Source organism: Rhamphochromis sp. 'chilingali' (genome assembly GCF_963969265.1).
Source record: "Rhamphochromis sp. 'chilingali' genome assembly, chromosome: 5".
NCBI lineage: Eukaryota > Metazoa > Chordata > Actinopteri > Cichliformes > Cichlidae > Rhamphochromis > Rhamphochromis sp. 'chilingali'.
Window position 1 is genome coordinate 32,848,123 of NC_137932.1, and position 27,614 is coordinate 32,875,736.

Sequence of the window (27,614 nt, forward strand, 5' to 3'; positions counted from 1 at the left end):
GCATGATTTCTGTCTTGCTTTTATTCAGTTTAATTGCTTTTCTCTAGTGCATACCTCCACCTCTCCCAGACATTACCTACAAACATCATAGTCCACGGAGACTCCTGTCTGACCTCATCTATCAGCCTGTCCATCACCACTGCAAACAAGGAGGGTTCAGAGCTGATCCCTGATGTAATTCCACCCCCAACTCGAACCCATCTGGCACTCATACCGCACACCTTACCATTGTTTTACCGTCTTCATAAATGTTGTGCGCCATCTTTACATACTTCTGTCACTCCTGACCTCCTGACTGAAAGTAAATGTTATGTGTGTAATGCACTTTCTTGGCAGGAAACCACACTCAGGCTTGTTGATGATCCCCTCTCTTCTTAACTTAGTTTCAACAACGCTTTCACATAGCTTCATGGCAGGGCTCAACAACTTTATCCCTGCATAGCTTGAAAATCAGTACCAGTTCTTCCCCATTCCTCAGACATGCTCTCATGCTGAACACAGATTGTGTTAAGTAGTCTTGTTTAAATCACTTTCCATCTCTTGTAGACATCTCAGCACTTCTACAGGTATTTGGACCAAATGCATTTTTATTCATCTCCCTTATTTCCTCCTTACTAATTCTCTGCACTTCCTTGATTCTCTTTCCTCAATCCACACTCCTTCTCTAATTTTCTACATTATTTCCTTGAAAGCTGTGCCATGTAAAATATATATTAAAAACTGCATGGTTTGGTGGTAATGAATGAAGACAAGACAACATCAAATATTGAAACAGAATTTTTTTACTGTACATTTCTAAAAACAACACACTGTGTTTACTGGGGGAGACCCAGGAGTACATGTTGCTGTGAAAGCAAAATATTTTACAATCTTTGCTTAATGAAGGATTTCAACTGCTCAACAGTTCAGGCATTGGTGCTATGCGGACCAATGCCCTCCATACCATCATACGTGCTGGCATTTGAACTGCATGCTGATAACAAGCAGGATGTTCACTCTCATCTTTACTCCAGAGGGTAGAAGTATTCCTGGATCATAGTGGTGGTCTGTGCGTTTGCGTGGTTTTTGAACGTGCATTTGTAAATGCAGTCAGATATCACATCCACGGACTCTTTCAGAACAAATCCTTAGCCCATGCAGTCTACCGCTGAATCACGTCTTGAAAATCATAGCCGCTCAATATCAATTTTCAGCTTTTTCTATTATGTACAGAAATATGTTAGTGATACTTATTTACTCTAGATCATGAATTCTCTAAATGCTTTGCAATTTTACATCCAGAATTATATTTTTTTTTTTACAGTCCTACTTAGCACTCCTTTTTTGGTTGATTTTCTATATCTCTCTATCTCTATATAGTTTTTTTTAATCATTAGTAGTAGTAGTGGCCTGCGTTGCCTTGTGAGCTGAAAGATATTTAAAATAAACACACTTCTCAAAATATACTAATGCTTCTCAGTTTTGAGATTACTCTTAAAGCACTGTACCTGCCCAGCACTTAACTGTACACTGTTAGGAAAAAAATATAGATAAATAATTATGTGGCTGAATATCCAGATATTTGTAAGTGTTGGTGAAGACTAAGCCAGATCTTTCACATGCACAAAATCACAACTTCAGATATGTACTAATGTTTCTAATATAATAAGCTAGAAAAAAGCCTTTCTGCCTTCTTGTAGACAAATATTGGTTAAATTCATTTGAAGTGTATATTAAGGAAAGAATAAGAAACCAAAATGAAACCTACAAAGTAGCAGCAAAAGCTCTGATTGGCCAGTGTAAAAGCAGATTTGTCGGAAATAAACAAGTACGTTTAATCTACCTGTAAAGGTTAAACGTGCCACTTCATTGATTGTTTATAACTGAACACTGTTAAAGATCAGTAAATCTGGGGTAAAGTAAACAATTTTAACTATGCCACATATTTTGTCCCCAGTCCTCTTTTTACTGCTCTCAGACAGGACGGAACGTGAGGGTGAGGTCAGCACTCCGGTGTGGGATGATGTAGCGCTCCTCCCTCAAGAGACGCAGAAGCAAATCCTGGGTGTCCTGGGGCCAACGGTAGATTCTGGTACTCTGAAGCCAGCTGGGTACATGAGCCTGTAAGAGGATACGAGGGGTAGCCGTGGGTTAACATGCACAGTCAATGTACGTAATCCTCTGGATTCATGGGCCTTTTACCTGGAACCTAACTGCCCTCATCTCTTTCCTGTTTATAGTCTACGCAAAGCTGTAAACTTTATTTGTCCTTTTCTTTTCAATCAGTTTTATTGGAGGGTTTTATTTCCTCACATAGGTTTTACTTATGCTTCCAATGCGGGGTGATGGTGAGTGGTTTATTAAAGGGTCAGTTCACACAAATCACAAAGACATGCCCGTCCGTCCCCCCAATCATGTGTTGATCAGTCTTACCTTGGCTGCATTGGGAAACATCACAGGAACCAGTCTGAAGTTCAGGCAGCCTTGCTGGATGTACTCATTTTGAATCTGTGCCATTGTGAAAGGATAGTCAGTGATAGAACTAAACAAAGGCTTCACTCATGAGTTCAACCAAAATGTATTTTCCTTGTCACCTAACATTGACACAATTACACATTGTGATTGATGCTCTGACAGAAAGCAGAAGAATTTGACTGCACTCTGCTCTGGCACACTAACACAGTGAGGAATCTGGGAGGAACGGCTGTTTTCAGTTCCTGGGAGGTATTTCCTCATTCTTCCATGCAATTGAAATGTGAGAGGAGGTACTATAATGATACAGAAAAGCCACAAGAGGGAGACATTGTGAGAAAATATTTGCTTCTCAGTTCCTAAGAGGCCATTTACCTGGTTGTGGATGTACTTTGTGTGCAGGCCATGCTCATCGACTCCATCTCCTTCCACATCCGCTTTGTACTTGGGGCTGATGGCCACAATGATCAGCACTGATTTCTGTCAAAACAATCCTCACTGTCAATTTTTCAGCACAGCTGTGATAAGAGTTGAAGAATTGCCTAATCAAACTCAGCCGTCACACTTACATCATTCAGAAAACGGTCCATCCATTGGTTGATACCCATGCTTCGGATTGAACTGTCAAACATGTCGAGCTGAGGAAAGGCAGAGCGAGTGAGAACATTTGAAGTGGAGTGAGCATCTGCGGGAAATCAAAGGCTGATGGACTTACTGAGGGTCTAAAGCCTTGGTCCACGAGAAATTTAACAAACATGAACATTTCCTTGGCTATGTCCACTGAATATGTGATAAAAACTCTTCCTGTCAATGAGGGAGGGGAAAAACAGAAAACAAAAAACCCATCAGTCATTATCCTGAACAGAAGGGAAACATGAAACAGAAGGGAATGATGCATGCTTTGGCACATGGTGGGACTTACTGCACTCCTCAGGAAGACTGATGGTCCTCCTGATCTCCTTCGTGCCTGATCCTGCGCCTGCAAGGTCGGAGCAACCCACGCTGACCTCATGCATCACGTCTAGAGGAGGTGTTGCATAGGGAGGCGCAGAACCACAGTGACCATTAAGAGCACCTTTAAGTTGCTGCCCATTTTGAGAGAGATTCCTGTGGAGGGAAATGATGAGAAATGACCACAGAGTGACTCACAACATACGGTATTGGGGAAAGTATTCCACCAGTGAACCAATGCTGGAATTAGTAGATCATAATGACAAACATTTTCTGGTGAGGTTGAGGCTCCTGGTGTCGGGCTGCTGGGTAACCCGGGTCTTGATGACAATAATTATCGCGTCCTCGCAGGTTTGCTGGAGGCCAGCACGCGCGCTGTTTCAGACAGCTTCCCTGCATTGGCATGTGGCCTGCAGACAGACACAGAGGAGCAGACATAAGTTCCTCTTTCAGATGGTTTAGCAGAAATGAGATGCAGATTGTCCTGCTTCTGGAATGCAATAGCACATTTACTGTTTGTTCTTGAGTGCTAAAATTATGGTTTTAAATGATTGCTGCCTACAACCAATTTTTTTCAGTGACATTCAATATCATATGTCAAATTCATAGTCACAATATGACCAATTATAGTTATCATTTGTTATGGGACACTCGATGTTTCCATGTTATTGAGCGCCAGCCGCAAAGTAAAGATGTCTTAAAGTGGGCATGAGTTTGGTGTTTTAGTGTCCTATGACACAGTATCAACAAACAGGGCTGAAAAAGGAAGCTAAAAGCTACAGTTCACCAGCTTGTCAGTCCCTATAGAATCCCATTTTAAAATGCTTAACATTTTTACAGCCTGTTACAATGTGGCACAACAGCGCTGACTTCTGTGTGAATTTGTTTTCCTGCTCACCTGGTTGGATTTTTTTTTTTTTCTTCACAGGCCTAAAGTTGTGGGTGTGATTGTTTATGCTGAAAGGTTTCAGTAAACAGTAGAGAAACCTATGGATTACGTATTTTTTTGTTTTCCACGTAAATCTGTGGACTCCAAACATGTCAGCAAAAACTGAGACATTGTAAGGGATTAAGGTACAGATTATTTTTCCTTTAATTTGTGACCTCTTTTACGGTGTTCTGTGTAAATATTGGATAATTTTTCAGATCTACTTAAATGAAACAATCCAGTGGTAATTCACTGACATACTCACATGGCATATGTGGAATTGGCATTTTAACATAGTTGATGCTGTTGAAGTCCGATTTGAGCGGTTGGGGGGGCTCCAAGTACTCTGCATTGTCCACAGAGTGGCTCCGGTGCTGGCTTGAAGGGCCTATGGGGTCTTGCTTATACTGCACTTTCTGTCTTAGGCTAACATGCCAAAAATCTTCCATGAATGGGGCATTCACGTGTCCCGAGAGTGGTGCTGCTGGGGAGTTAATGCGAAACTGGTGCTTATACTGGTTCTCAGGGAATTTACTCAAGCCCACTTGTTGTGCTGCCCGCTGTGGAGGCTCAAATTCACGGGCCTCTAGCCTTTTGACGGTCTCTGTGTGTGCGTTACACTGTTCACATGGGGGGAGCCGTTCCAAGTCCAGAGTCTCACCCATTTCAACAGGAATGCTATGATGGGGACAAGGCCCTGAAAGCAAGAAGGAAAAGATCAACAGGTTTTTACTCACTTCACTTAAAATGGCATTTTTGGCAAGCTGATAGCTCTGTGTCTGTGCCTTCCTACCTTTATAAGGGTCCATTTTTTAATTTTATTTTACCAATTAAAAGTGTCTTTGGCCTCTGTGGTGAAAATGAAAGCAGTGTTAAAATAATCTGTTGCAACATGGCACCTTAAAGACAGACACACACAAAAACACACGCACGCACATACACACACACACAGCAAAACGCCCTACATAAAATCAACATGGCGGTTACAAACCGAGACTAGAACCACAGGGAAAAGCATTACCCTTAATATGGCAAACGCTTCTCGGTAGAAGTATTCATGTGTTCTTTTATTTTTCACACTGAAACAAGTGAAAACGGAGGATCTCTACAGGTGGGTTGAAGCGTAACCTGATCGTGACAAACAAGTACAAAGGTCAGAATCATTCATCAAAAGCAATGCCAGGTATTTCTTTTTAAACAATAACTAAAAAAAAAGAGTCAAAAGTTAACATGGTGTTTGACATTACAAGTTAAAGAACAAAGCCAATGTGTTTTCACACCTACCTTCGCTTAAAGCTGCTCAGCCTCAGCACAAACCTGTTTTGTGGCAAACAGGAAACATTCCCGCTGCTTGTTCCTTCCTGTCTTATGCAAATCCTGGAAGTCTCGTGACCCATTTATGCAAAAGGTGTGGAGCGTGAACTCCAGGGCTGCCAATCAGGTTGCTTCTTCAACCAGGTAGGCAGGCTGCAGCTAGCCACATTCAACTGTTTTGTTGGAAAGGTGTCATGTTTTGTTTTCATCACACATTGTGAAGCAATGAAATTGAAGCAGCAGGGGGGAAAAGGATACACAGGACTTGACAGGTAAAGAACATATACTACAGCATGTATAAAACGGTACAGTGACCCATTTTCAAGGCCATCAAACAAGAACATGTTTTTGTTTCATAACTAGACATGATCCATATCACACCCAAGTCTGATTTTCCTTTTTTGTTTTATAAATAAACTGTATTGACAAAGGCCCACAGTCGGGCAAAAGGTTGTATATAATGGTTCTTTGAGCAAAATGCATACCATGTTTTTGTGTGGATGGGAAAAAATGCAGTAACTTCTGGGTCTGAAAAGAGAACTAGTTTAATATCTTAAACTTGCATTCTTTCTGATGTTCAACACTGGTCATTCCTGTGCTTGGAAGAAGAAACCAAGAGGGGTGTGTCATTAAGCTAGATTACTAGGTTAGCAAGAAAGTCTTGTTTTAAGTTGTTTGTCATGAAAGTGGCTTTCTTTCTACCTGACTAAAAAATTGTGGTAATTTAACCTGAACAGGAGCGGGTTATGTTCAGGATTTCTTTTTACAAACGGCTGGACTTGCATATGATTTTTTTTCTTTGCATATTAGAATTTAAATTGTATCTCTGTATCATGGCTTTTGTACCTCACTGATATTGCAAATGAAGCGCAGCTGTACAAACGTCACAATGTTGCTGGAATATTCATCTGATGATGCAGAAAATGTGTAAATGTTCATATACTTGATTCTGATCTGCTGCTCTTTTACAGCGCAGTTAGTAGAATGCAGAACACACACAAAGAGCACCTGTCAATCAATAAAATTGATTTAACTTCTGCCAACAAACTAAATTTCCACATCGCCTTTATTAAGGTACAGGCCAGTTTTAAAGTTCCAGAGCTCTACTGTGAATGATAGGCAGAATTCATAGGGATAATTTTGTATGGAAAAAGATCATATGACACAGCAAAGAAAGGCCGCCTCAACAGAGAAAGTTGCAGAAATTATAGCGTGATATCTCTCATCTCTGACTGGGGTTTTAGGTTTTGTCAAGTCAGCTTATACAAAGAAAGCCTGACTTATTTCCTTGGTAGTACACCCTTCAGTAGTACAGAAGGTTGATTTTAAAACAACAAGAGTGCCCAAAATCAACCTTCTGGGTTAATAATGTAACTTTAGTAACCAGTGACTGTTGGTGACGATGTCAGTAGATGTACTTTATATGTTGGCATCACATACAGTAAAAACATAGACGTAGGACCCCGGTTGGAAAAATTCAGCCAATATGCAGTTCCTTAAACCTGCCTTCTGTCTCAAGTCCACCTGATGACGATAGCTGTGAATGCAAAAGGACTCCCAGTCCCATAGAAGTCCATGGAAAAATGGCTTTCTGACTTAGAAGGAAAACGTTTTGAGAGGTTAAGTTTATGGGCTCAGTCACTCATTTTGGGTCATATTGAATACAAAATAAATTTTTAAATCTCAGTCATAATTTTTTTTTAAGAAATAGAGGCTTATCTGTGGCATTAATTCACAAAATATCTGTTTATCTGTTGGATTCAGCTTTTTGGGACATATGTATAACTTCATAGCAATCAAGAAATTGTTGAGGTGTTTCAGAGCAGGTCATCCATCTGTCCAATTTGGGCTTTTGCTGCAATCTAATATTGTTGTATGTATTGAGAGCCATGACACCAACATAGGTATTTCAATCTTTCTTTCAAGTCCTCTCACTTCATTTGACATTTTGACACCTTTTCAGAATTCGTCCCAAGTATCTGTTTTTGCAATATATTATGTTAAACAAGTTTTTCATATACACCATCTGCGTATATGCTGATACTGTTCTACCTGTGTAAACCAACCAAACACATCATTCTGGCTTTAGGTTAATATCGAAGTTGATGAGTTTCTGGGGATACAGCCTATAAAAGTAGGTAAGTGTACCTTGATTCACGGCTTGATTCACGGTTCGTTCTATTCTGTAGGTTTTAAACTGGTTAGCACCACAGACACAGGGTTGCTGGAATATGAAGCCTTATGATCCACCACTGAAAAAACTTTCATGGTAGTATTTGTGAGGACAGAGCCCAGTTCAAGTGCCTTCTCATTACAAGTCAGTACCTGGACCAGCTCTTGCCGGAAGCGGCGACTGACCATACAGTAGAGTAGGAAGTTTGTGGTGGAGTTCAGGTTCTGCAGCATGTTGGCAATGTCTCCGGCAACGTTGATTGGAATGCTGTAGTCATTTCTATTAAAATTCTCATTATTGTAGTTGGTCCTCAAGATGCAATACGTGACAAAACGAGGAAGGCTAAGCACAACAAAAGCCACAGAGACGGTTCCCAGCAGGAGAATGGTCCTCCTCAACATGCCCCTCGTGCTTTTACCCTGCATGACACGATACTCCTCTTTAGTGAAGAGCTTACTGGCGTTGCACAAATGGTACCCAATGAGGTAATTGAAAATGATAACCAACACGATTGGAATTCCTCCTGAGAGGAATGTAGTTATCCACACTATAACAGTAGTGTAGGTCTCATTGCGGTATAGACATCTGGGCAATGTGATGTTCTCTCCATCCACTGTGAGGTTCACAGGTGTGACAATATTGATCCAAGCCAGAGGCACAGAGACCAGGTGGGATACCAGCACAATAGCTATGCAGGTAAGCTTAGTGACCCTAGTTTGTGACAAATGCTGTTTGACAGCCGTGCTGCGGAGGACCAAGTAACGCTCGATGGTGAACACCACCACAATCCAAGAGGAGCTGTAGAGTGACCCATACTGCAAAAATCCCAGAATGCTACACCAGGGGTAAGAGTGCCAGAAGGGCTGCAGGGTCCAGAAGGCGAGAGTTAGGTCAATAAGAATTACCCACACCAAGTAGAAAATGTCAGCAATAGCTAGACAGCTGAGGTAGATGATGGCTGTGCTGGACATCCCACAATTACGGAAACAGATCATGTAGAATGTGAAGAGGTTTCCTAGAACAAAGAGTAGGAACACAGGCCCACACTCGTTTATTGATCATTTGGTCAAAGATAAAAGCTAAAACTAAGGATGCATATGATATTGTACACATCCACAAGATACAGTAAGTAGCAAAATTAATCTGATGTCCAGTTTTCACACATTTTTAACTATTCAGGAACTATTTAGGAAACTTCATCTCATGGATTTCATCAAGGATTTGGTAGCTAGCATACATCAGTTAGCTAATGTTGTTGGTTACAGAGTAGCTGTGTCCAAATTCAGAGGCTACATCCTCCTGAGGCCGCATTTGTAGGCCGATTACATCACAACGACGTGACAAAGGCTTGAAGACTGAGAAAAAATAATTCAGATGACTTTTTTCTCAGAATTCTGACTTTTTTCTCAGAATTCTGACTTTTTTCTCAGAATTCTGAGATTAAAGTCAGAATTCTAACTTTTCTCAGAATTCTGGAGAAGAAGAAAAAAAAAGATGTGCCCACTTTTTCTTTTTTCCAGTGGCCCTAATCCTCGTCCGCAGCTAAATACGCAATGTCATATTTCTATTTCTACTTGTCTTGTGCATTGTTATATTTTGATGTCCATTATTCTTGATAGATCGTGGAAAGCCAAACGCAATACAAACCTGGAATGCCGATGACACAAAGTAAAGGGTAGTAGATCTTCTGGATAGTAACAAAGATGGATAAAGTGGCTCCCTCCATTGTTTGCTCACATGCTAATACCTGCAATAAAACCACTGGATGTACAGTAAGACAAATAATGTTCAGGGCGTCACATTGTGCAGCTTTTTAAGACCTACTTGGAAAGTTTTAGGTGTAACTGTTAGGATAACATATTGTACATGATGACAACTGTTGAGTTTAAGCTGCTAAAAATAGATTTACATTTTGTAGGCTACTTTGTTGTAAACTCAAAATAACTCTACATGAAAGCTGGCCTACTGTGTTAGGTGGGTTTCATCTGGGTGTAACTAAAACAAAGCATTAATGGTTTCTGAAGAAAGTTATGTTTTCTTCAAATCTCTGTCACTTGGAAATTGCTTGTCTGCGGCCCTGTGTTACTTGAGAGAAGTTAGGGATCCACTGTAATCTTGATGACATACAGAACCATACATATAGCTTTATTCTTTCATCCTTTTTTACCTTTTAGAAGCTTCAAAACTCTGTATGAATATAGCAGTCTTTACTATTAAAGTGAACTAAATTAGACTTACCTAGTTTCTGCAGGATGTGATTGCTGTGCTCCTTTTAGCTATAAAGTTGCCACATAAAGGGGAGTTTTTCCACAGAGATGCATCCCAGCTGGTTATGAGTCCACAAAGACAATGGTATTGATAATATGAAGGAGAGATGCTGAGGGAGCTCCACCTGCTGCTCCAATAAGGCTTTGGGAGGGGGGAGTCACACCACCTGACATACGGTTGAAGGGAATTTTCCTACACAGTGGAAGCTCATTTCTGGCAGCACTTATAACACACGCCTTTACAAACCAAATTAAGTTACTGAAATGACCCCCCTCCCACTCGTGTGTTTTGAATGAAAAAACTTCAAGCAAGAAAAATAGACAGAATTTATTTCTTCCTCACTATGCAGGTTTGTGAAACCTTTTCATTGGACAGCTCCACTGAAATAGAAAGTCATATGAATTTGAAATGAAACTCTGAGATTTCTGATAATATTTTGTAAATTTACAGTGAATTGCTCATCACAATTACTCTACAAGTTTATCCTCTAACACATTTACATCTTAAATCTGGGACTCTCCACCATTATAGTCTTAGAACTGAAGAAGATTCTCAGATGAGAGGTGAAACGTTTCCAAGCTCCTTAGACTACGATGACCTGGATGACACAGGCACATTTACATCTCCTTTTTTGTCCTAATCCTTGCTTTTTGGAACATAACTTTTCCTTTGACTTCCTCTGAGTATGTTGTCTCTCTAATTTTGAAAAACTTGAGAATACACTTTAGGACATTATTGTGTGCTTTGCATATTACCATTGCAGTGCTGAGCTCAACTAAATTGCAAAATTTCAAGGCAGATTTTTCTTTTTAAAAAGATGTGCCTCCCTCCTTTTGAATGTAGTACTGATTCTGCAGCTGGTGTCCGTCTAAAATGGTAGGTTGCACATTGATGGAACATCAAAGCTGCTCCCATTCCTCACTGGCAGCATTGACTTTTTAAGCTCTAAACTCTCCCAAAGTAAAATTAGCAAATTATTTTGGATGGTGGTGCTGCTCAACTTTAATTCCACTCACAAACAATCATATATTCAACCCACCATTACCTGTGATCCCTGAGCGTGTCGGCATAAGTGGAAATTGGAGCGAGAGTGGCTGAGGAGAAGTGAGTGTGCGTGAGAAAAGGAGTGGCGGCGTTTGGACTGAGTGAAGAGCGAGCATGGATTTCCTCCCCTCTATCCCCTGGAGCCCTGGACCCCTGCCCCACTCACTGTATATATAAATCACTGTGGTTTCACTCTTGTGTCAATAATTTGTCACCTTTATTGCTTGCCAGAACGCTGTCTGCGCTTGAATCCATCTGTTAGCCATGACAAGCTGTACAGTGTGATTAAAGTAATTAGAAATAAGTAACATAACTTGTTTTATAAGGCTGTGATCAGGTGAGATGTGGTGCTACTCTAAAACTGCTTTTTTGTGAATTTAGCCAATTAAATTCAACAAGATTTAAACAGATGTTTCACAAGCTGTATGGCTGATTTATTTATTGATTTTTTTCCAAAAAGTTAGCAAATCTCTTTACTGTACTCATACTAGCTGTCCTCTTTTCTGCCTTCAAATCCTACTGATCAATAAATCAAACAGCAGTGTACAAACAGAATGCTTTAGCTGAGTTTGGAAAATTTGTTGTCATGGAAAAGAAGTGATACCTTTCACATAGAAGACATTGATTTGTCAAACATAGGCGCAATAATCATTAATGGCCATTAATGGTAGTGTTACCAGTTGGTGAGCCAGAGACCTGCACTTTCAGTGACTTTAATCCAGGGGTAGGCAACCTTTCTGATGATGAGTGCCATTTAAAATTTCCTCAGAAGTAAGTGTGCCATATGATTGCATTATGATTCACTCAGATATACACCTGGTTTATATCTGACCCAGATAGACTGCAGGTCATAACTTCTTACCTGAAGTTCAGTTCACCTGACACTCGGACCGTCGGCTGCCTTGGGTCTCTCCTCCTCCTGCCTCCCCTCTCCCCCAGCCACCTGCTGGCCTCCACCACTTGTTAATGTTACTGAATCTGTGGAAGCTCCGCCATAGCCACCACCAAACAACTGAGTTATTTTTACACACCGGCCAGCGTCTGGCCAATCCACCACCTTTCATTGTTTATACCGTTCCAAAAAAAAAAAAAAATCATCGGCCCACCGAGCAAATGCCTGGTATGCCCGATGGCCTGTCCAACTATGGTCGTGCCATCAGTTAACCCTTCGGGCATGCGTGTCTAGGGTTGCCGACCCCTGCTTTAATCCTACTTATATATGTAAGTTTTTGAAAAAAATCTACTTCTAAAAGTACTTTTATTGCACCATGTTTATTCACTCATGAGCTGCTGTAACATCAATTAAATGGCTGAATTACCACATCAGGTGTTTATTCAGGTGTGTTGCAGCAGGGACACATTCAAAAGTTTAAGGACCCCATCCCTCAACGACTGGAGTTTGACACCTGTGACCTAGGGGAAGCATGTATAATGCAAACAGAACTGGTCCTACATGGAACCCTGTGGAACTCCAATATTAACCTTAGTGTGTGAATAAAACTCCCCATTTACATGAACAAACTGGAGTCTATTGGAGAGAGATATGATTCAAATCAGTGCGGCACAGGACCTTTAATACCTGCGGCCTGCTCTAATCTCTGTAATAAAATACGGTCAACAGTATCGAACGCTACACCGAAGTCTAGCAGGACAAGCAAAGAGATAGGTCTATTTGTCACAGGTCATAAGAAGATAATTTTTAACCTTCTGAGTGATGAGGTCCTAAACCTGACTGAAACTCTTTAAATAAACCATTCCTCTGTTGCTGCTTTACAACAATTCTTTAAAGAACTATTGAGATAAAAGGAAGGTTGGAGACTGGCCTACAATTGGCTAAGACAGCTGGATCAAATCTTTTTGAGTAATGGTTTAATTACTGCCAGCTTAAAGGCCTGTAGGGGTACATATTAATGGTACATAGCCCACAGACTTATCATATTTAAGATTGACACATTATTTAATGGTAGGACTTCTTTGAGCAGTCTTGTAGGAATGGAATCTGACAGACAGCCTGGTTGGATTACTGAAGTTATTCACTGCATACCAGGCAGAATCGTACGCAGTGAGAATGTCACACTATTAACATGATAATCAGGCATAGAGCAGAGCAGCTACCTAAACTAAACTCCCATGGTGTTGGCACATTTCATTCAAGAGGATAACAGCAGGCGGATTATATCCTTGACTTAGCTACAGCAATTTCAGAAAGACATCTACAGTAATGTAATGTATTTGCTACTGCTGTGTAATCCATGTTTTTAAGAAATTATCAGACAAATGAAGGTTTTCAGGGAATACTGTAAAATCTTTAGTTTTTAGAGTATATGTCACAACAAGATCCAGAATAAGATTCCTCCTCCTGCTCTGCTGCTAGCAACAGCAGCCTCCTGTGACTGTGAGGGCTTGTTACCAGTTGTGCTGGTACTAACATGGCAGTTAATTTGTCACATTTTGCTGCATCTATTTTTAGTTTCTTTTTCTCTCTTTTCAGCTCCACCTTTTGACCACTTCAAGTTGTGTGAGGGCACAGGGAAAGTAGGGCCTGGCTGCCACTGGCTCTCTTGCTCTGTGAGCATGCAGTTTCTCTTGGTTTCTCAGGCAGGTGCACACACACATGTAAAACACTGGCATTGGTCATAATAAGTGTCTTGGAAAGAGTGTAAAATGTTTATTGGTCTTTTCTGAGTTCCAAATGCCAAATCACTGAATTAACAAAACGAGTCATGTTAATAAAAAATGGAAATGAAAGATACAAAGGAGAGAAGTTAGCGACACTTAAAACCCATTTAGCTGTACAACTGAAAAATGAGGATTTACCAAAGGCTTTGATACCATCTGCATTAAGACCAGACCAGACCAGAGCTGGTTTCCATTTATTTTCAATGCGTTTCACATTCAGACTCCTGTCACATGAACTGGTCCAGAGCTCCCCTGATCATATACTCCAAATGTCTCTCGAAGGATCACCTAAAAGGGTTAAATAAAATCAAAGACTCAATATAATCGTGTCACTTAAACATAAAAGAAGAAGCAGCTCAGGAGGTAAGATGGTCCTGGTTCAGGTGCAGCCTGTTGATCCTGCAGGCTCGGGTGGAGGACGTGCAGGAGGAAAAACCCCACGATCTGTTTCCAAATGAAGATTCTCAATCAAAGACATTTATACTCTTAAATGAAAATCTTTCTTGTCTCCCAGCTACAAAATAACACACCAGTGGTATAAAGACAGAAACATTTTCACCCAAATAGCAATGAGGGATATGTCAAAATCCTTGTACGTTGCTGTGATTTACAAAAATGTGGCAGATCGTTTGTAAAAGAACCTGCAGCAGCAGCAGCCTAACTAGAAGCTTTTGTGACGGGAAGGCAAAAAAAAAAGAAAAAAAAAGTGGACTGTGTCATGCTCACCAGGAGAAACTTTATGCAATAACACGTGTAACTGAAAAGTAGAGAATAAAGCGATGAATTCTCTTTTATAGGAAATGAGAAAAAAATATAGAGCCTTCCAATTCAATCTCTAGAAAATAATAGAGAAGCTACAGTATAATACACATACAGATTAACTGTGCCTCCTCAGGTACTTGACTTCCTTTTATCATTATTATTACTTTTGTGCAGAAGAAAATAAAATCTGAAACGGAAGCAGACAAACTAAAACAAGCTTTTCTTATTTACATTGAATACAAGGAACTGCATTAGCACAACCCCCAGTTAACCCCAGTTCCATCAGCCTTGTTAACTATGGCATTTACAGAGTTCAGACACTAGGGGGGCGTGTCGGAGACTGAGGGCGGTGTCGTCAGGGGGTTTGTATTGGAACTCAAGTTGAGCTGAGGAAGCTGTACACATCCCTAACATAAAAAGGCCAGGCTGAAAAGGATCCATAGTTTTTTTGTTTTTGTTTTTTATATAGCACTGCTGTAGCTAATCGTGTCCAGGCCTCGAGCTGACCCCGAGAGAGAGAGAGAGACAGAGAGAGAAAGCAAGAACAGGGTGTGGGGGGTGGTAGCGGTGGGTTAGAGGTTGTCCCCGGGCTGGTACTGAGGTTCGGTGGCTGTGAAGTAGTCTTCCAAGAAGGCTTGCAAGTACTCAAAGGTGGGCCGCTCCTCTGCGTCCTTCTTCCAGCACTGTAGCATCAGCTCGTGCAGCGAAATGGGGCAGTCCTGTGGGCACGGCATCCTGTAGCCCCGCTCCACCTGCTCCAGCACCTCTCGGTTGTTCATACCTGAAAATTAAATGCAGGAAGCAGGTGAGAAAGAGCGCTCGGGAGCTCTGCCTGGGATCACGCAGTGATCAAATTCAAAAAATCAGTTCTTAACGTGCTGAATCTGCAAAGGGTTGTTTAATGAAGATCTGTTTAATTAAAACCTCTAACTGAAGAAAGCAAAATCTACAAAATAATGTTACTAAAGTTTTGAAAAACATGGCCTAGTCTGAACATGTCGTGCGTTGTCGGTCTTAAGTGCTCCTCAGTAACATTCAATATTCACTATTTACTGGCACTTATGCTTATGTTGGTTGCTGCTGTGGTCTCCCTACTGTGTTCTTCTCTTTTTGCTTATTTTCTTTTCAGTAGGTGATCAAACAGACACACAGCAGTGGATGGAAGCAGCTACAAAGTTTGCTTTTCTTCACGTTGGAGGTTGTTAATCAGGTGCTTTGATGAAGGATTCCTGTCGGCTTTTTCTCAGTAAAGATTTGAATGTTGATTACAGCTGGTTGTTCTGGATGCTAGAAAACCCCTTTTTTGACTCCACCTGAGCTCACCATCTTTTTGAGTTACTCAATGCATTGTTGCAGCCTTATATTGACCAATACAGAACAATGGGAAAGGACAAGGAACTCAGTGAACATCGACGAAGAATTGTAGATTTATACAAGTTGGGAAGGTCTTCTGGAGCCATTTCTAGACAAGTGCTGATTCAGATCATCAGTTGAAACAACTGTACTCAAGTAAAAGTTATTCTGATGGTCTAACATTGGTTAGGTTGTTTAGGAACAACTCACGATCCACTGTGGCTCGAAACCTGCCAAAAACTGGAATCTGCTCAAACACACAGTCATTGTCCTCAGTGCTTGACTAAAATTTGAAGCCAAATGCCTTCTGGAGAAAAGCTTTATGGTCAAATGGGACAAAGAATTGAACTAGTTGGCCACAATGACGAGAGATATTATTGTAGTAGTAAAGATGAGGCAAAGCTGAACTCTGTAACAGTGTCAAGCATGGTGGTGGTAGCGTCATGCTCTTGGGATGTTGTGCTGCTAGAGGCTCGTGGTACATTGCACAAAGTGAACGGAATAATGGACTACCTCCAAATTCTCCAACCAGACAGCCAGACAGTTGAAACTGTGTTCTAACACAGAGGCCTTCCCAACACACCAACCTCATGCCTATTAAAATTTGTGGACTATGCTTCATGCCAACCTACTTCAATGAACAGTCAAATATCCAGTCTGAAGTATGCTAGAAGCTTGTTGTTGGCTCCCAAAAGTGTTGAAGTGAAACTTGCCACGAGACATTTAACCAAATTTTACTGATGTTGTATAATTTTGACCCTGAGATCAGATAAAATTCAATATAAATTCAAATGATGTCTTTTCCCTTTTTAAAAACAGCTGAATTCTACGGGGTCTCTTTCCAGATGATCTGAGAAACCTTCCAGTTTTTAACTGAATCTGGCAATAATCTTCATCTCAAGTGTCTCCTGGGTAGGATAGTTCTCTTTCTTGAGTCCATTTTTCTGCTATTTTGTCCACTACCTTATAAAGCTGTTAAGGTGCTGCTTTTCCCTCAGCTCACTTGCAAGCTAACCATCCTCACCTGCTCTCTACAGCAGAACCAGCCCACCAGCACCATCTGGTCAAACATGTTCCCCCTCCCTGCATGGAGCTGTATACGGAGTACGCCCCAGCCTCTCCCACTCTCTTTCTTTTTGTTTCTGTGTAAAATGTATCTTGTCCCACAGGGCAGCAGAAGTAATTAAGGGTTAGCTCATATTCTGGCAGGGAAACGAAGGTTACCCAAGCGTAAAGGAACATTTTAATCCCATAAACAGCAGCAGGAGCTGCCTGTTGTGATAGCTGTGTGTACTTTGGTAACTGCTCAGTGTTTCGCAGTTCCCCTTTATTGAGCCCCTTAATCAGTGTAGACTGACCGGCTCAAGGTGAAAGCAGCTGAGCGAGCAGACCTTAGCTTCTACTGCACCGTTTGATCCTTCCCCTTCCTTACCTGGGTAAGGCACCCGACCCTTGGTGACCAACTCCGTCAGCAGGATGCCGAACGACCACACGTCTGACTTGATGGTAAACTTCCCGTACAACGCGGCCTCTGGGGCGGTCCACTTGATGGGAAACTTTGCACCTGAAGGAGAGCAGTGAGACCACATTAGTATTAACGAGGAGAGCATGTCTACACTTCAGGTTTATTCAGTTTAACATGATCCTTTTTTCTGTTATACTGGGCCTTCACAGTCCCTTATCATTTTAAACTAGCTTGATGAATTTATCTTTAAAGTACACACATATACACATATACACATATACATATATATACATATACATATATATACATGTGTGTGTGTGTGTGTGTGTGTGTGTGTGTGTGTGTGTGTGTGTGTGTGTGTGTGTGTGTGTGAGTGTATGTGTGTAAATGCATATTATTGTATATGTGGTGGCCTTTCTCTTTTAAGTGAACAATGCTAACATGTACAAATTTGATACCAGCAATACAGCCTGTAAAAAAATTTACAGGATAAAAAGGAACATTCACGTTTTCTCTTAGGTTCCCCTTCACACGCTGTCATTGATTGTAACTGATTAAACTTTAAAAGTACTTCCTGGGAAAAGTCAGGAAGGAAATTAGAGACCAGAGATTAAACATCAGAGGTCTGACTTTTAAAAGTGAAGTGAAGCATCTAGCAGAGAGCAAAGAACATGTGTGCAACAAAATGACTTCATTTGTCAAAGGGAGGAAAGAAATTACAACATAATGACAGTATCTGCTGAGCACATAGAAATGGCATGAACAGCTGCTATGAGCTTCAACTAACCAGCTGGGAAATGACGATATTTACAGTATTCTGAGTGCTGACACGTACATTTGTTATAAACGTTAATCTAACATGACCCATAATTCTGCATGAAACTGTCTTTCTGCACATTTAAAGTTCAAATGTGGAAGAAAATGTTCCTTTGTTGAATTAAAAGGATTAAACCCAAGAATTATTTTATGAGGGCACAGCAACGTTTTGGTGTCTCTGAGACAGACTGGTGATCTGTCCAGGCTGTACCCCATCTCTCACCTACGGTAGCTGGAATAGGCTCCACTTTGTCCATGACCCCGAATTGGGTAAGCGGATGAAAATGGATTGATGGATGAAATGGCAATTAGATCAGAAAAAGGTCTGTGGATATTTATTTATACTTCCAGAATGCAGAATGTACAAATATGTTTTCTCCAAATCAGGGAACAGCTAGCACAACCTGATATCTGAATATCTCAAAGGCTTCAAGGGTCAATAGTGAAGTAACATGATGTCCAGTTTAAAATCTCTCTGTGTCTCTGGGGCAGGGAGTGTCTTCCCTCAATGTCTGTGTTATTGAGAAAAATATTTGGAGCTGACTGGCTGTGCTGGCTAGTCATTTTCTTGTGGGTGTAATGCAAAACTTGCAACTCCCAGAGCGAATTTCCTCCATGATCTAATGCAGTCAGGCAGCATGTGAGCTTGTGTGAGTGGGAGCATTAAGTATGTGCATTTAACATCGTTTCTGAGCGAGTTGGAAAGGAGTTAGAAGCCCTACCTTGTCGAGCCGTGTATTCGTTGTCTTCGATGAGCCTTGCCAGGCCAAAGTCGGCGATCTTGCACACCAGGTTGTCGCCAACCAGGATGTTAGCAGAGCGTAGGTCTCTGTGGATGTAGTTCATCCTCTCAATGTAGGCCATACCTGCTGCCACCTTGAGAACAGCACAGAAGGCAACAATAGCTAAAGAAATTTCTGTCTCAACTGTGAGTTGCTCTCACTTCACGAGAATACATTTAATAGCATCTATATCTATTTATCTATATCTATATCTAATGGTAGGTAAAGCTTGTTTTTTGATAGGACAGCCCTCAGTAAGATATGTCGTTGCAGTTTGGATTGGTTTGATTCAACTTCTCTCTCAATGACTCTCTATTTGCTAAAGATTTGGGTCAAATAAAAAGAAATTGACAATAGAAGCCCTCAAGTTATCTCTTAATGAAGTCCTCTAATCACATGATTAGAGCAATCATAAAGTTGCAGTTTTGAAAAGAGGACAACAAGAAGGGTACACTGAAACCAGTGTAGAATCATATTTTATAAAGAACAAAGCTGTAGAATTACTGGCACAAGTTCTGGGGTTGAAAAAGTAAGCCAATGCAGAAGTGCAGTTTCTGGAGTGGCCACTAGAGGCGGACTTTAGCCTTTCGTTGTTCTAAAATGCTGGAGCAAGAATCCTAACAGAGAATACTAGAGAGAGCGTATTTCTCCTGTACTGGCTTCTCTTCATTGGATCCCTTTTAAATCCAGAATCTATTTTAAATTTATTCAAATATATCACATATATTCTAATCTAACCAATGTCAGACCATATTCTAATCACATATTAGAATATATGTGATTATATTGAATAATCAGGCCCTATCTTAGCTTAAAAGACTTCATAGTACCACATATTGTAGGGTGTACATTTATATAAATCAAACTGAATTGAATTGCATATTTACATTTTATTCAGTGTCCTAACGGTTTTGGGATGTTTTGGAATTTATGGTTGCACAAACAGATTTTGCTGCCATAGCAGGACCATTTTCAGGACCATAACCTGAAGTCTGTGGCATACCTGTGCAGCCATGTCCACCAGGTTAGGCAGTTTTAACCCTCGTCCTTCTCCATCCTTTAAAAAGTCCAGTAAGCTTCCTGGAGTAGGCATAAAAACATGTTATGTTGCACACATGTGCACAATAAAATAAATAAAACACAACTTTATTAAATCAGTTTTGGTTTCCGTGCCCTGTGCAATACAGGAACACAGGAAGTGTTTGTAAATCTGAAGTAAAATAACCTTGAAGAAAAATCAGGTGAATATCTCTTAGAAATAAGCCACAAAAAGCTCGCCAGCTACAAAAATAAATATTGGATTGGTGGACCTAAAAAGATCCCCACATAAACTTCTACACTCATACAATTCCACAGTGGATCGGCTCTTTTAAAGGCACTCCTCTCCAGCTTAATTGGCTGACCTAGATATGGCAGGCTCTGCACGCAGCAGACACAGCAACGTACATCAAAGTTTCCATTCTTGCATTCTCTGGTGATTAATGCGCATCCACAACGCTTTCTTGTGGCATCTCTGAACCCCAGTGTTTTGAAGGACTGTTTTGCAGGCCTTAATCATCTCCACTCTCTTTGAAAGGCAGGGTTTGCCATTCCAGAGCGCTCACTCTTCAGACTGGAATGAAACAAAGTGCTTTGACAGACATTTTTTTAACTGGCCACAAGTTTCACTTTTAGGCCACAATATATGCTTTTTATGGCTTTAAAAAAAAAAAAAAAACACCCAGCACGCCCCTGCGGGCGGTTTATCCTTCAAGCTCGGGTCCTCTACCAGAGGCCTGGGAGCTTGAGGGTCCTGCGCAGTATCTTAGCTGTTCCCAGGACTGCGCTCTTCTGGACAGAGATCTCCGATGTTGTTCCCGGGATCTGCTGGAGCCACTTGCCTAGCTTGGGAGTCACCGCACCTAGTGCTCCGATTACCACGGGGACCACCGTTACCTTCACCCTCCACATCCTCTCGAGCTCTTCTCTGAGCCCTTGGTATTTCTCCAGCTTCTCGTGTTCCTTCTTCCTGATATTGCTGTCATTCGGAACCGCTACATCGATCACTACGGCCGTCTTCTTCTGTTTGTCTACCACCACTATGTCCGGTTGGTTAGCCACCACCATTTACACAGCCTGCACCTGGGGTCTTGCCTAGTGTGATAGACCCCAGCCTCTATGGATCTTGTGCTCAGAGCTTGTTCTTGTGCTGCCATGATTAGTGCCTCTGTGCTGTCTTTCAGTCCAGCTTTGTCCAGCCACTGGTAGGATTTCTGGATATCAGCCACCTCCTCTATCTGCCGGTGGTACATACCGTGCAGGGGCCTGTCCTTCCATGATGGTTCCTCGTCTCCCTCCTCTTTCTTGGGTTTCTGCTGCCTGAGGTATTCACTGAGCACTCGGTCAGTTGGGGCCATCTTCCCAATGTATTCTTGGATGTTCCTTGTCTCATCCTGGACTGTGGTGCTGACACTCACCAGTCCCCGGCCCCCTTCCTTCCGCTTGGCGTACAGCCTCAGGGTGCTGGACTTGGGGTGAAACCCTCCATGCATGGTAAGGAGCTTTCTTGTCTTTATGTCAGTGGCTTCTATCTCCTCCTTTGGCCAGCCTATTATCCCAGCAGGGTACCTGATCACGGGCAGGGCATACGTGTTGATGGCCCGGATCTTGTTCTTACCATTCAGCTGACTCCTCAGGACTTGCCTGACCCTCTGCAGGTACTTGGTGGTTGCAGCTTTTCTAGCGGCCTCTTCATGGTTCCCATTCGCCTGCGGGATCCCCAGGTACTTGTAACTGTCCTCTATGTCTGCAATGTTGCCTTCTGGTAGTTCATTCCCTCAGTTCTGACTACCTTCCCTCTCTTTGTTACCATCCGACTACACTTCTCCAGTCCGAACGACATTCCAATGTCATTGCTGTATAGCCTGGTAGTGTGGATCAGTGAATCGATGTCTCGTTCACTCTTGGCATACAGCTTGATGTCATCCATGTACAGGAGGTGGCTGACAACTGCTCCGTTCCGTAGTCGGTATCCGTAGCCAGTCTTGTTAATGATCTCACTGAGGGTGTTCAGGCCTATGCAGAACAGCAGTGGGGACAGAGCATCTCCTTGGTAGATCCCGCACTTGATGGTGACTTGTGTTATGGGCTTGGAGTTGGCCTCTAGTGTTGTACGCCACATCCCCATTGAGTTCCTGATGAAGGCTCTTAGGGTCCCATTGATCTTGTACAATTCTAGGCATTCCAGTATCCAGCTGTGGGGCATTGAGTCATAGGCCTTCTTGTAATCAATCCAGGCAGTGCACAGGTTGGTCAGTCTGGTCTTGCAGTCTCGGCTGATTGTTCTGTCTACCAGTAGCTGGTGTTTTGCGCCTCTGGTATTCTTGCCAATTCCTTTCTGTGTCCCGCTCATGTATTGACCCATGTGCCTGTTCATCTTAGCCGATATGATGCCTGACAGGAGCTTCCATGTAGTACTGAGGCAGGTTATTGGTCGGTAGTTGGAGGGGACCGGTCCCTTCTTGGGGTCCTTGGGGATCAGGACCGTCCGGCCTTCAGTTAGCCATTCCGGGTGTCTCTCGTTAACTAGCAGCTGGTTCATTTGTGCTGCCAGACGCTCGTGGAGTGCAGTCAGCTTCTTCAGCCAGTAGGCGTGAACCATGTCGGGCCCTGGTGCTGTCCAACTCTTCATACTGGAGACCCTTTCTTGGATATCTGCCACTGTGATGGTTACTGGACCCTGTTCAGGGAGGTCGCTGTGGTCTGCCCTCAGATCCACTAGCCACTGAGCATTGCCGTTATGGGTTGCATCCTTCTCCCATATGCTCTTCCAGTATTGCTCCGTCTCCAGCCTTGGTGGTGCTGTTCTCTTATTGTTCCCTTGCCACTGAGAGTACACCTTTGCTGGTTCTGTGGAGAACAGCTGGTTTATTCTCCTGCCTTCTATCTCTCTGGTGTACCTCCTCAAGCGGCTGGCCAAGGCTGTGAGTCTTTGCTTGGCAGTTTCCAAGGCCTCAGGTATGGACAGCTTGCTGTATTTCTTAGGCACCTTATTTGTCGCACCTTTCTGCAACTCCGTTAGTTGGCTAACCTCCCTCCGTGCTACTTTGATCTTGCCCTCTAGCCTCCTTCTCCATGGAGGGTACTGCCCCTTGTCGCTGTTCAACTTGTAGCCAAGCATCTCACTGATCACTGCTGCCGTATTGTAGATCAGCTTGTTAGTGGTTGTAGGTATTGCCCGTAGTGCTGCATTAACATCATCTAGCAGACCTTCTGAGGGTACTTCACGTAATCTTGGTAACCGGCTACGGGGGATCCAGGTTTCAAGCTTGGCCATGATCCTATTTTTCAGGTCAGTTCCTCTCGCACTCAACGATCCTTCTCCTATCGCACTTGGGGCTATGTACCCAATCTCGGGTGGGGGTGATGATATCGCCCCCCTGACCTGGCGTCCTGACTCCTCCTTGCCGTAGCATTTGTGTTGTACCTCGTCAATCTCTAGCTGTGAGAGCAGTCCCTTCTTTCGAATATTGGAACACTGAGCTACTAGTTGTTTCGCCGTCATTGTGGATGTTGGGTATCGAAGAATCCATAGGTCCCTCATCCTATTCATGTAGCCCCTTCCGCCGGGGTTACTTTTTACTGAGATAGTGGTCAGTGAAGACACATACAGGGGCTTGGACTGAGCTGGTCACACAACCAACATACAACATAACATAGAACTTTAAACTCTTCTACTAATGGAAATTAACTTTGCTTTGCTTTGCAAAACTTGGCTGTGTTACGTTTTCTGAGTCTGCAGCTTACGCACAAAACCATACCAAGAGCTATTTCTCTTGTTTGGTGTTAGTCCTTTCCTCTCTCACACTTTGTTTCTGCACAAGGGTGAGAGAGGCAAACTCGCTGACATGCAACCAAAAGCAACGCAAGGTCAACTGCTTTACAACCCATTTTTGTCACACAGAGCTTTAAGCTTGTGTCTCCATTATTAGTTTTCTCTTTCAACAGAAATTCTGTAAAAATTCATCTTTTTCGTAATTGAATGGTGATGACAAAATTCTTCTATTCTTCTTCAATAAAATCACTCTACATAGTATAAGATGCTTGTAAAAGCGAGAGAAACTGCATATTTTGAAACAGGAAACTGTTGCATCAACTCTTATTTTATAAAAATAATTATTTTTTAACAAGTGAATAACTAGCACTTTTGGGGTGCAATGAAAAACGCAAGTAAGCAGCTGTGGATTGTGGGTGTGTTCCATCTACCTTTGCCCATGTACTCTGTGACGATGTAAATGGGCTCCTCAGACACGACAGCGTAAAGCTGCACCAGCTTATCATGACGGAGTTTCTTCATGATCTGAGCCTCCTCCAGGAAGGACTCTGGGGACATCGTGCCAGGCTTCAGAGTCTTCACTGCCACCTTAGTGGTGCCATTCCACGTTCCTGGTACACAGAAGCTGGCATCAGTACAGTGGGAAAATGCATTCGTGTCATTTCAAAGTCAAGCTTGACAAACCTGTGCTCTAACCCGAAGACATGATTGGCAGGTGTGAGGCAACTGTAGTTTAAAAACATGGGGAAAGTCTTGCTTTGAAATGACAACGAGATAAACATGCAAGACAGGAAGCGATCGAGAGACTGAGGGAATAATCTTTCATGCACAGTGGTTGGGCTGAAGGATAATTAAATGTGTACGGGATTTGGAGCGGACATTGATTTGAAATGGCTTTTAAAGGCTTGGAGAGAGATTCAGCAGGGCTTTAAGAGTCACAATACGCCAACATGGGAGCGGATAATCCTTTGTAGGATGATCAACAAAGGCAAGCCTGTAAGCTCCTCACTGGTTACATGTCAGTGACTGTAACACAGCACGGCTATGCCTCCAATATGCACTCTATCAAAATACTGTGTGAATGTAGGTAAAGGTATGGATGACTTCAATTATTTTATTGAAGCAGTACCTTTTTTATATTATTTTTTACAGTAAACATACAAGAATCTTAGGAAAGACAAATTTGACCTACTTGTTTATTTTAAGGGGCTTAATTTAAGATTAAGCTCATATATCAGAGTGGGCTTCTGTAGCATCGTGACTGTGCTTTCAATTTTGGAAGTCAGGACTGGTAACCTGCTGCTACAGTGGCCCAGAGAGGTCAAACATACTGCAACTGAGAAACCATCAGCAAATAGAGAAATACTGCAAAAGCACACAAAAAGTATTGTTGTGTGTGTTTGTGTGTACTTTTGCTGAGTATTTTCTGTTTGCTGGTGTTTTCTTAAGCTGCAATGCATTTCACCTTTCAGGGCCACCTCAGTGTTCAACTGGAATATTATAAGAATGCAAACATACACTGTGGGGTGGAAAACTATTCTTATAGGTATCAGCTGATTTTCAAAGAGACTTTATAGTTTATGTCTTAAGAAACTAAAACAAAAATCCTGTGGGAGTGCTGGAGAGGGATAAGAAAGCTCCAGCTTGCATGTGAAATGGCAAAATAGCTTCTTGGCACAATTATGAATACATAGATGAGCATAAAGGAGACTCCACGTGTACTTGTGGGATGGGCCAGAGTGAAAATTTCAAAGTTTGGTTTTGAATTTTCTTACCATAAAACACATCGGCAAAACATCCTGTTCCCAGCTTTACTTCCAACTCAAGTGCGTCTCTGCTGATCTCCCAGGCATCATGACTCAAGCCCACAGTGTCAGGGATGTAGTTCACACACACGCCCGTTAAATTAAAGCACAAACCATCCGCACTCTCTACAGGGGAGGGGGGGAGGTAAGGCAAACAGGGTTAGGGGAAAGGAACATGCAGTGAGGTACACATGGAAGGAGGCCATCTTTAGGCTGTGAGAGTTTCCTGACACACTGGATGATTTTTCCAGATTATTTTGGCAGAAAAGTTTGGAAAACAAGGACAATTTGACTGGCAACACCCTCAATCTAAGAATTACCAACATTTTTGCCCCATGTTCTCATTTGATCGAACCCATCAGATTATTGGCCTGTGTTTTGGACTGTGTCTGGTGTCTCCGTCAGCTCTGTGTGGCTCCTTCCGAGTGGCCCCCTTACTAGGAGGCGACTCGATCCGTACCCATCCAAACCTCCCCAAACTGCCCATTCCCGAGACGCTTGATCAGCTGCAGCGACTCCCGTGGGATCTCCCACACGTCTTTGGTTTTGACGGACAGGTCAGCGAGGCGGGGCATGCCTTTGTGGCAGGGAACCACCAAGCGACAGCAGAGCCCCGCGGCTCGATCTGCACACAGCACACGGCAACGCGCAAAAAAGAGCAGAGACAGAGAGAGGGAGATGTACAGAGGGTTAGCGCAGCACCCTGCAGGAGACAAAGACAAGCTTCAGAGTGGCACAACAACTGGAAGCATAGTAAACATCAAAGCTGAGAACCAGCGCCTCTGTTTTCACTTTCTGGTGGGCACATGAGCTGATTACAGGTGAAAAGATTCAGGATGTGGCCTCTTTCATCCATCTTGATCATCAGATTAATCAGTTTGCTTACAAGTCACACGCGTCTCATACTTATAAAATTAGAGCGTTGTGATGTAGCACTGGCGGATGAACTTTTCACAACTGGCTTTTTATGTAATAACTTGTTAAGTATATTCTTCCTAATAGCCAAAACGAATAGAAATCTATTAAAATGTTCTCATTTTCTATAATATGATTTCAGAGCATAGTTAGAGTTGGAAGTCTACCCTCTGAACTCCCAACAATCTGTAAAACAAGCGAGTAATGATGTATAGACTGTTGGGTGTTGGGTGGTGAAGGGGTTAAAACAGCAGCCAGAGATACAAACGCCAGCTCTGACATGTAGCCAAACAGCCAAACTGGGGGTCGGTTGTCATTTCAAATTGTTGGCAGTCTACCTCTGAGTGTGCTATAAGTTCACAAGCATCATCTGTTGCTGGAAAGCTAAAATAAAACAGTACCTAGCTCTGCAGTTACAGCTGAAATTTAAATGACTTTAATGGTTATTTCTGGCCTGGGTTGGTAGAGTATCACAGTATAACAGTAAAAGTCTTCAACACTCAATAGCAACAAGCAGAACTAAAGACTCTAAAGGCTTCCTGTGGCTAAGGGCATGGCGACGTGCACACGGTTTATGATAACAATGGCCATTTACGTAAAGAGATAGCTGCACGGTAAAATGTATATATTTATAGTTATGTAACGTTAAATCATAGGTACTTTGTGTACTATGAAAAGCATTATCGACCATACTTGTTTAGGACGATGAGTGCCCTTTCCATTTAGATTAGGCCTGTTTGCTGTCACTTTAGCTGATAACACCACGACATCTATGTGCTCGTTCAAATCATTCTTTCTTATACTCTGAAGGAAGTCTCATGTTTGCCCCCGACTGATTAAGCCAGTGGATTAGGTCAGAGTTTCCGCAGGCATCCTCACGCTGATATTTAGATATTGCCTTGACAGCAATGATAAAGTGACCCTTGGTTTTTATCCTCACGGTCACTGGTAAGACCCCAGGGTGTTTGCACAGGGCAGTAAAGATGAGATAAAGGCCCGCGTCTCACCCACAGGAGTGTTAAACCTGGAACACGGCCATCAAAGCCCATCTGGGCCACCTGCCTGCTGCCACAGCTGCTCCGCTCAAACATCAAT

At 42.3% G+C, this 27,614-nt stretch overlaps 3 protein-coding genes across 6 annotated transcripts in view; all 3 read right to left on the reverse strand.

Annotated features, from left to right (window-relative positions):
- Positions 1 to 1,283: 1,283 nt before the first annotated feature.
- Positions 1,284 to 5,694, reverse strand: traf3ip2a (TRAF3 interacting protein 2a). The gene is made up of 11 exons (XM_080883361.1): positions 5,615 to 5,694; positions 5,352 to 5,458; positions 5,124 to 5,179; positions 4,596 to 5,027; positions 3,671 to 3,812; positions 3,374 to 3,558; positions 3,167 to 3,255; positions 3,021 to 3,089; positions 2,827 to 2,931; positions 2,413 to 2,487; positions 1,284 to 2,100 (listed from the first exon to the last, which is right to left on the reverse strand). Exons 3-11 carry the CDS (start codon positions 5,137 to 5,139, stop codon positions 1,954 to 1,956), a joined length of 1,260 nt encoding a protein of 419 aa, XP_080739487.1. The 5' UTR covers positions 5,140 to 5,179; positions 5,352 to 5,458; positions 5,615 to 5,694; the 3' UTR covers positions 1,284 to 1,953.
- A 2,128-nt stretch (positions 5,695 to 7,822) lies between these two features.
- On the reverse strand, positions 7,823 to 9,550 carry LOC308397213 (putative G-protein coupled receptor 139; the record flags this gene model as incomplete). The annotated part of the gene is made up of 2 exons (XM_080883018.1): positions 9,465 to 9,550; positions 7,823 to 8,832 (listed from the first exon to the last, which is right to left on the reverse strand). The coding sequence occupies exons 1-2, from the start codon at positions 9,541 to 9,543 to the stop codon at positions 7,823 to 7,825; spliced, it is 1,089 nt and encodes a 362-aa protein (XP_080739144.1). The 5' UTR covers positions 9,544 to 9,550.
- Positions 9,551 to 13,782: 4,232 nt separating this feature from the next.
- fynb (FYN proto-oncogene, Src family tyrosine kinase b) overlaps positions 13,783 to 27,614 on the reverse strand; it is an 89,139-nt gene continuing 75,307 nt past the window's right edge. Inside the window, exons 8-14 of one of the 4 annotated variants that reach the window (XM_080883275.1) lie at positions 26,065 to 26,229; positions 25,575 to 25,730; positions 24,231 to 24,410; positions 19,990 to 20,066; positions 18,927 to 19,080; positions 17,356 to 17,487; positions 13,783 to 15,351 (exon numbers count right to left, since the gene is read on the reverse strand). In XM_080883275.1, the coding sequence (XP_080739401.1) occupies positions 15,143 to 15,351; positions 17,356 to 17,487; positions 18,927 to 19,080; positions 19,990 to 20,066; positions 24,231 to 24,410; positions 25,575 to 25,730; positions 26,065 to 26,229 (1,073 nt within the window). In that variant the 3' untranslated portion in view covers positions 13,783 to 15,142. Of the gene's footprint in view, positions 15,352 to 17,355; positions 17,488 to 18,926; positions 19,081 to 19,989; positions 20,067 to 24,230; positions 24,411 to 25,574; positions 25,731 to 26,064; positions 26,308 to 27,614 lie in introns of all 4 variants that reach the window. The other 3 variants (XM_080883274.1, XM_080883273.1, XM_080883272.1) reach the window with 3 other exon arrangements.

What these genes read in the sequence shown, in the direction of transcription:
- traf3ip2a (XM_080883361.1), bottom strand. An exon ending in TGGACCGTTTTCTGAATGAT is followed by an intron (nt 2,932 to 3,020) that starts GTAAGTGTGACG and finishes TTGTTTTGACAG; the next exon opens with AAATCAGTGCTGATCATTGT. An exon ending in TGTTTCCCAATGCAGCCAAG is followed by an intron (nt 2,101 to 2,412) that starts GTAAGACTGATC and finishes ATCCTCTTACAG; the next exon opens with GCTCATGTACCCAGCTGGCT.